Source organism: Nestor notabilis, unplaced genomic scaffold (assembly GCF_000696875.1).
Source record: "Nestor notabilis isolate BGI_N333 unplaced genomic scaffold, ASM69687v1 scaffold10726, whole genome shotgun sequence".
Classification (NCBI taxonomy): domain Eukaryota; kingdom Metazoa; phylum Chordata; class Aves; order Psittaciformes; family Psittacidae; genus Nestor; species Nestor notabilis.
The window spans coordinates 1-8,676 of NW_009933320.1; the positions used below are offsets into that span (position 1 = coordinate 1).

General features: G+C 45.5%; 1 protein-coding gene across 1 annotated transcript; it reads left to right on the forward strand.

The window, feature by feature from the left end:
- Positions 1–1,289: 1,289 nt before the first annotated feature.
- Positions 1,290–8,503, forward strand: LOC104401079 (protein artemis; the record flags this gene model as incomplete). Its single annotated transcript, XM_010016827.1, has 11 exons — positions 1,290–1,374; positions 3,367–3,426; positions 4,429–4,484; positions 4,699–4,800; positions 5,050–5,122; positions 5,273–5,413; positions 5,946–6,047; positions 7,296–7,432; positions 7,599–7,653; positions 7,759–7,847; positions 8,403–8,503. Coding segments are annotated over 11 exons (1,001 nt in total), but the record flags the coding sequence as incomplete, so codon positions are not given.
- Between the last annotated feature and the right edge of the window lie 173 nt (positions 8,504–8,676).

The window sequence follows — 8,676 nt, forward strand, 5'->3', positions numbered from 1 at the left end:
CAGGTTAAAGCCATTCCCCTTGTCCTGTCCCTACAGGCCCTTGTCCAAAGCCCCTCTCCAGGTTTCCTGGAGCCCCTTCAGGCACTGGAGCTGCTCTAGGGTCTCCCCTTGAGGAGCCTTCTCTTCTCCAGCTGCCCCAGCCCAGCTCTCTCAGCCTGGCTCCAGAGCAGAGCTGCTCCAGCCCTCGCAGCAACTACGGGGCCTCCTCTGGCCTCGCTCCAACAGCTCCACGTCCCTCTTGTGCTGTTGCCTCCAGAGTTGGACACAGGCCTGCAGGGGGTCTCACCTCCCTCAACCTGGTGGTCCTGCTCTTTTGATGCAGCCCCGCATGCAGATGTCTTTCTGGCTGCAAGTGCACACTGCTGCCTTGTGCCTCATTTTTTCACCCACCAGAACCCCGAAGTCCTTCTCCTCAGGACTGCTCTCAATCCATTCACCCCCAGTCTCTATTGACACTGGGCATTGCCCTGACTCATGCTGAGCTTCATGAGGATCCCTGCTATTGTTCCCTGGAAGTGGGTCTGTCTGTGGATACAGCACTGTGCCTGTGCTGTTCACCGAGGAGGCCAGCTGCACTCAGAAGCATATGAGCAAGCAGGTAGCAGTTTTGGGGGAGACAGTTATCCCCCTCTCGTCAGCACTGGTGAGACTTTGGGGTACTGAGTCCAGTCCTGGGCTCCCCTGGACAAAACCCAACATTGGTGTTTTGGGGCAGGTCTACCACACTGGTCTGGGGCTGGGGGTGTGATGTGTGACACGGGGCAAAGAGCTGGGTATCTTCAGCCTTAAGAGTAGTAGACAATCAGCATGTGCAGGTAGGGGTAGAGAAGATGGAGCCACAGTCTCCTTGGCAGTGTGTAAAGGAAGGGACACCTTTTTCACCATGAGGATGGTCAAACATGGTGATGGGCCCAGAGAGGTTGTGAGCCAGTTCCTAGGTGCTGTTTAATTTGTTAGTGTAGATGTTGCATATCTTCAAATGCAAGCAGAGAGTCTCTCTTTGCTCGTCAGGTCTCCTGGTGCACTGTGCAAAAGGGAGTTTGTGTGTTCTGCTGAATGCCAGCTGTCCCAAATGCCTGTTCCAGGGGAAACCAACTAGGTGGAGGAACTCCCCCATCCCACTTCAGGTTGGAGCAGAACAGCTCCTGCAGGCTTATGGCTCTGCAGGTCTCTTAAGATGAGACCAAGGTCTGAGCACGTGTTTTGTTGTTGCAGGTGCCAAGTGCTGATGTGATGTTAGATTGTTCCCTTTAAAAAACGCTCATCTGTGGGTTTTTGTCTTCTCGCAGCTTGAAAGTTAAATTATACTGCTCCCCTGTAACCAAGGAATTGCTGTTGACTAACTGGAAGTACAAGTTTTGGGAGAATCACATTGTGAGTTGTTGTTTGTTTTTAAATGAACGCTTTCCGAGGAGTGCTTCTAGGAAAGAGGGAGCTTCCTCTCCTCGGGAATGTCTAAATTTGCTGTTGATACAGTGTGGGATTGGTTTATTGTTGTTTACTGTTTAATCTTATTTTTCCCTCCACAATATTTATCCCCTTCTCTCAACTTCAGCTTTAAATGTTCTCCATTGGTCATTTATATCACGCCCTCATTTTCTTACCTTGCTCATGTCTCTTTGCTCCTGTCCTTAATTAATTTCTCTTTTGCTTCATTTAAGGTCTCATATTGCTTGGACTATTTATAACCTTTTAGTTATATTATTTTCCTTTTGCTTTTTGGAAAATGGACTATTTCTAACATGAAAATGTTTTAGTGATGTAAAATCAATAAAGAACTTGGTTAGTTTCCTCTATTCCCACTTTTGGAAGCCAGACTTCAAGTGATCAGTGGTCATGTCTAGGTGTGACTTGTAGTTGTTTCCTTCCCTTTGCAGATGAGGGCTTTGAAATTGAACATGTTTCTTTTCACATCTTTTCACATCATCACATAGTGGAAGGATTTTGTTGTATTATCCCCCAAGCAATGACAGGCGGGTTTTCTAGTCAAGTGGAAGGTCAAGAAGGACTTCAGGCAGCTGAAACTTGTTTTTCTTGGGGAGTTATGTCTTGGAGCTTCCTTAAATGGGTTGTAAGCCTCAGTATTAAGCTCCATGTCCAAAGAAACTCATATGAGTAGGACCTGGGAGATAAGTCTGGGTAAGAAGAAGAGAAGTAAATTATTCTGTTCAAGGTAATAGTATAATTGTGAAGCAGAGGGAGGAGATAACTTGCTGTTATGAAGCCTTGAGAAACTGAAAGATTTAACAACTTAGGGAGTGAACATGATTCAGGGCTCTGTAAAAAGGACTCTGAGCATCTCTTGGGTATGTTTGATGGTTGGACACTTGCCAATTGTTTCACGGCAGTAGGAACTTTGAGAATTACTGACTAATATTGAGCATGCAGAATTTAGATCAGCCTCTGGAGTTCAGTCAGCTTCAGAAACCGTAGATTATAGAATTAGTATTGATAGTTAAAAAACCAAGTCTTGCATTCTTGATATAAAATCTTTTTGGACACACATATGTGTGTTTTGGAGTTTGACTGATGTTGTGGTTTCTGCTGGAGAGGCCAAATGTTACCACCTTTGTGTGGGTACCAGCTGAATGGATCTTATGGAGCTTCCCAGAAGTTTGTGGTGCCGTGTCTTGTGAATCCATCTGGTGCAGTGAAAGCCAAGGAGCTGAGGAGCCTGCTCAGCCCAGAGGTTACACCGAAGGAGGGTAATGACAGGAGATTTCTTTTCACTTTGGCTTTCTTTGGGTGGGAGAATTATGTACAAAGGAAAAAACAAAAAGGAGGATTAGGAGGAGCCTGCACAGTAGTACTAACCTTGCAGAGGGCCACAGAGCACATACGGTGCAGGACTCGCTTAGCAGAGGATATGGCAAAACAGGGGATTAATTGTGGCCTATAGATCAGCCACCCCTATGCAAACACAGAGTATGTGCTGCGTGTGGTTTGTGGGCTTTGCTTCTGGGGATAGGGAACAGTGAGAAGGACTGCAGCTCAGACAGGGGTCCTGGTGAGATCCACTGGTATGCTCTGGGACTGGGATGTCTTGAGCTTTGCAGTCCCCCAGAAATAAGACCTATAAGAAACAAGAGCTGTTGGTGTTAGAAGTTCAACATATTCTAACATTTAGGCTTACACATCTTGATTAAGGTATCTCCATTTCATTTTCAGAAAACTTATAGGAAATTTCTTTTTGTTTTCCACTGGAACTGGAATTTCATGACTTACTACAGCAAAATGAGCTCAGTTTTACAGACTTGGCATTAGCTGCAGTGAGTGCTAAAGATGTCTATGTAATGAATACAAAGTCATAAACATGAAACTGAATGTTCAGTAAATGCTGTAATGAACTTCTTCATTTTGTTACAGGTTGCACTGGAAGTTGAAACCCCAACCCAGATTTCTTTAGTAGATGAAACATCTGGTGAGGTACGTTACACAAAAAGCAGATTCATGTATTTGCAGTGGGCAGTAATACTGTTCACATAAGCATGGGAAACAGATCTCCCCTGTCACATCCCAAGTGGACAAGCTGTTTTTAAAGTGTATGTTCCCCTTCTCTCCAAGATGTGCAGCCACATGAATTCTTCCCTGCTTTTTCTTACTATCATAGCATTTCTGAGGGGTAATGTCTTCACAGGGTATTGGTGATCTCCAAATTACCCCAGTCCTGTGTCCAGCTCTGGGGGCAACAACACAAGAGGGATGTGGAGCTGTTGAAGTGAGTCCAGAGGAGGATACAAAGATGCTGCGAGGGCTGGAGCAGCTCTGCTCTGGAGCCAGGCTGAGAGAGCTGGGCTGGTTCAGCCTGGAGAAGAGAAGGCTCCTGAAGGGGAGACCTTAAAGCAGCTCCAGTGCCTAAAGGGACCGACAAGAAAGATGGGGACAATTATTTTAGCAGGGCTTGTTGCAAGAGGACAAGTGATAACATCTTTAACCTGAAAGAAAGGAGATTCAGACTAGGTACAAGGAGGATTTTTTTTTACAAGGAGGGTGGTGAAACACTGGCACAGGTTGCCCAGAGAGGTGGTAGATGCCCCATCACTGGAAACATCCAAAGTCAGATTCAGTGGGTCTCTGAGCAATGTCTTTGCTCATTGCAGGGGGGTTGGAATAGATGACTTTTAAAGGTCCCTTCCAACTCAAACCATACTGTGATTCTGTCCTTGTTCACAGGGAACCAAGGAACTAGGCTGTCTTCTGCCTGTCTTACTTTTATGAGTATCATGCAATACTCTCTCATCTCTTCTGGCATGACAGGATGGTTGTTGCTCTTCAGGAGTTGCTGGAATGTGAAGAGACTCTCTTCTTTCAAAAGCAATGCTAAATGCTACAAGAAGCAGGGCATTAATGCATTGCTTTCACTGTGTCAATGAAAATACTCATAGTATTTATTACAGTGTGGAAGTAATGCCAACCCATCTCTTCCAGAAAGAAGATATAGAGGTGACACTCCTACCAGCTGGTCACTGTCCAGGATCAGTCATGTACGTCCTTTCAATACTCTACATGTTATTTTCCAGACACCCTGAGTCTGAATGATTTGATTTATCTGAAATCATTCTAGGACCAAATTGAGCCCGGTATTTCTATTGTTATCACACATGAGCCATGTAGGCTGCTCTAAGCAAGGTAACAAATGAACACGTGGCATTTAATGCTTTATGTTGTTGAGTTTGACCAGAGTGTTTCTGTGTGCAGGTTTTTGTTTGAAGGTGAAAACGGCACTGTGCTGTACACAGGGGACTTCAGGCTCGCCAAAGGAGAAGCAGCCAGGATGGAGCTTTTGCATTCAGGGACCAGGTGAGACTTGAGCTATTCATGGGACTTAGGGAGAATAGAAGATCACACAAGCATGGACAATTCAGGAGTCATATATTCTTTTCCATCATTCTTTGTTCTCAAATATACTTGCAGTGCAGTTACAGGCCCCTTTTGACTTGCTTTTTGTAACAAAGAAGAAGAATTGCCCCCTTTTGAAGAGGGAGGCAAGTGGTATGTCTTAGGCCTGTGATATAATGCTCATTCTGGTACCACATTTCTCTCTTTCAGAGTTAAAGACATCCAGAGTGTGTATTTGGACACTACTTTCTGTGATCCCAAGTTTTATCATATACCAAGCAGGGTAAGTCTAAATAAGCTGTGAGAGGAAAGGTCCTTAAAGCTGCTAATTTAATTACCCATCCCTTTGATAGGCAAGTCCTGCAAGGCAGTGCCAGTTTGCATTACCAGAGTAGTTTCAAAGAGGATTCACAACCTTTTCTAAACCCTTCAGGAGGAATGTTTAAAGGGGATCTTGGAGTTAGTGCGAAGCTGGACCTCCCTGACTCGCAACCATGTTGTGTGGCTGAACTGCAAAGCTGCTTATGGATATGAATATTTATTCATAAACCTCAGTGAGGAACTTGGGATAAAGGTAACTTTTCTATCATTGTTGCTTTAAAGCGGATCCTCAATGGCCAGTCATGAGCTGGAAATGGCTGTTCAGAGGACTGCTCTGTGTGAAAGATGTTCCTGCTTTCGTTAACTTCACTTAAAAAGCTACAGTTTTGCTCAAAATGAGTTAACTGCTTGATTCAGTCTGGAACATCTGGGCTCTCCAGGGAGAAGTTAATCCCCCAGTTTTCAAGCTCAGTGTTTCTATCTCCCCCTTTTATCTTGTGAATGAGAAAAGCTTTCTCATTTACATATGACATTAATAGTTGGCAGATATGTTCTGACTTTGATGAATATTCATTCCTCTCCAGCAGAGGAGCTATGTTCTGCTTGGTCTGGATGTCCAAGTTACTTCTGGCTAACACTTCTCTGCTGGGATGTTATTAGTGGGTAGTAGCTGTTTGAACGCCTGCCAGCATTTCTTGAGAGCAGAACCACATCTGTACAGTTGCACCAGCTGCAGCCTGGCTAACACATTGAGCTAACTAAGAGTAAACTCTGCCTTTCTCTAGGTGCACATGAACAAACTTGATATGTTCAGAAACATGCCAGAAATCCTCTACCATGTTACTACAGATCAACACACTCAGATTCACGCCTGCCGACATCCCCGGGTGGGTATTGATCTACAGATCCTCTGCTAACTTTGGCTGTGAAAGACAGGTCATGGGTGCTGATGTTTTGGTGCTTTTGAAGAGTTAGTGGTGGCTTAATGTAAAGAAGAGTGAGTGCTTTAAAAAAAAGGGGGAAAAATGTATTAGCTGATGCTAGAATTAGTCTAATTGTATTTGAAACTCGAAAGTTGTGTTTTTAAATGAAGTAAGACAAATGACAGATTAGATCCCATTTAAATATATCAAAAGCAGCTCTGATGATGCTCTCTACAGCCACACAGTATGCTTGTAGTGTGTAGCCTTCCCTTTCCAGGGTGGCTGTCAAGCTGAGGGCTCCAACTTGGAGGAGTCCAGGTAGAACTGGAGATGGCATTTTAGGGCGCTGGTATTTCTGATTGATTTACTTTGTCGGCTGCACTGTAGTATCATAGAATCCCAGACTAGTTTGGGTTGGAAGGGACCTTAAGTTCATTCAGTTCCAACCCCCTGCCACGGGCAGGGACACCTTCCACTAGAGCAGGTTGCTCCCAGCCCCTGTGTCCAACCTGGCCTTGAACACTGCCAGGGATGGGGCAGCCACAGCTTCTCTGGGCACCCTGTGCCAGCACCTCAGCACCCTCACAGGGAACAACTTCTGCCTAAGAACTCATCTCAATCTCCCCTCTGGCAGGTTAAAGCCATTCCCCTTGTCCTGTCCCTACAGGCCCTTGTCCAAAGCCCCTCTCCAGGTTTCCTGGAGCCCCTTCAGGCACTGGAGCTGCTCTAGGGTCTCCCCTTGAGGAGCCTTCTCTTCTCCAGGCTGAACCAGCCCAGCTCTCTCAGCCTGGCTCCAGAGCAGAGCTGCTTCAGCCCTCGCAGCATCTTCGTGGCCCCCAACAGGTCCACGTCCCTCTTACGCTGGTGCCCCAGAGCTGGACACAGGACTGTGGGGGGGTGTCTCAGAAGAGCAGAGTAGCGGGGGAGAATCCCTCCCTTGACCTGCTGGTCACGATCCTTTTGACACAGCCCAGGACACGGGTGGTTTCTGGGCTGTCAGCACACACTGAAGCCGGGTCATGGGGAACTGATCATTGACCAACACCCCCAAGTCCTTCTCCTCAGGGGTGCTCTGAATCCAGCTGTAGAATCAAGATGCAACAACAGTGTTTCAAAGGAGTCAGAAGGGTGCTACTATTGTTGGGCTGGATGTTGCTCAATTTCTGGTGGAAAAATGTAGGATCACACTTCATTCAGTATTGCATTCTACAGGATGATGACTGCTTCCGATGGAACAGGCTGCCCTGTGGGATGACTTGCCAAAATGGAACCCCCTTGCACTTAATCATCATCAAACCCTCCACTATGTGGTTTGGAGAAAGGATCAAGAAAACCAATGTAATAGTGAGGTGAGCATTTGGGCCATACAGAAACCTGTTGTTTCAGGTGCTGTGTGTCTTACCCAAGGCTTGTGTAACTGAATCTCAAAATGACTTTGTAAGAGTAGGCTGTGTTTGCCTGTTGACTGAGGATGGAGAGCAGTCACCTAATTTTTGTGCCTCCTCTGTCTTTTAGGACTGGAGAGAGTACGTACAGGGCTTGTTTCTCTTTCCACTCTTCATACAGTGAGGTTTGTATATTTGTAGTATTGAGTATACACGAGTTAAAACAATTAAAGGATTGTTTTGGATGCTGATGTTAGTTATTAAACTTCTGCTTCTTTTCTGGAGTTTAGATTAAGGATTTCCTGAGCTATATCCAGCCTGTGAACGTGTATCCCAATGTGCTGCCAGTGGGTGGGACAGAAGAGAAAGTTATGGAACTGTAAGTGACAAGTGGCTGCTGGATAGAGGTGGTTAATCTCTGTCCTTGTAAGGACAGCTCTCCTGAAGCCCAGCCTCTCAAGCAGGCCACAGCCTTTTGCTTGTCTGATAGTTCAGACAGAACACTTGTATGTTGTGCTAAGTCTGAGAGTTTGTGTTCCACACGGTCCTCATATCTACATAGAAGCTCTTCTGCTGTTAAACTGTGTTTGGGTGGAATCTGAATGCACCTTCACCTCGCTGTATTCTGTGACCTCTTTGTCATTGCTCCTTTTCAGGAGTTTCATTTAAAGAGGGTTTCTCTGGGGACTTGAACTCCTGCCCTTGTACAGTGTCACAGAGCCCTGTTCTCATGGGCTGCTGCAGATGTTGGCAACTTAGAAAGTGCCCACACCTAGAAAAGCAGTGGTGTTGCTCAGTCTGAACCAATGTGAGGATGGTCCTTTTCCTCCTTAATAAGAAAGGAGATACTCAGATCAAGTTAAAAGATTTTACTTTTGCTCCTCAGAGTATCTGCTGAGTTCTAAATATTCACTGCTTTTCTTATTCACCTCAGGTTGAAGCCATTATGCAGGTCCTACAGTAGAAATGTGGAACCGAGTTACAAGCCCTTAGGAACACTGAAGAGAGCCCCCAAGAGAGACTTATCTGATACAGGTAAAGTTTCTGCTGGTGCTACTGTGCCTTAAATGAAAGTCCAAGACTAAGCAGAGGTGCCAAAAGCTGTGGTGTTCATCATGGTCTGTCTGTTGAAAGCAACAGCTAGAAAGGAGAAACATAAATTAACCTAGGTTTGAGGAGGGTGAGAAAGCATGAGTTGTATGAAAACA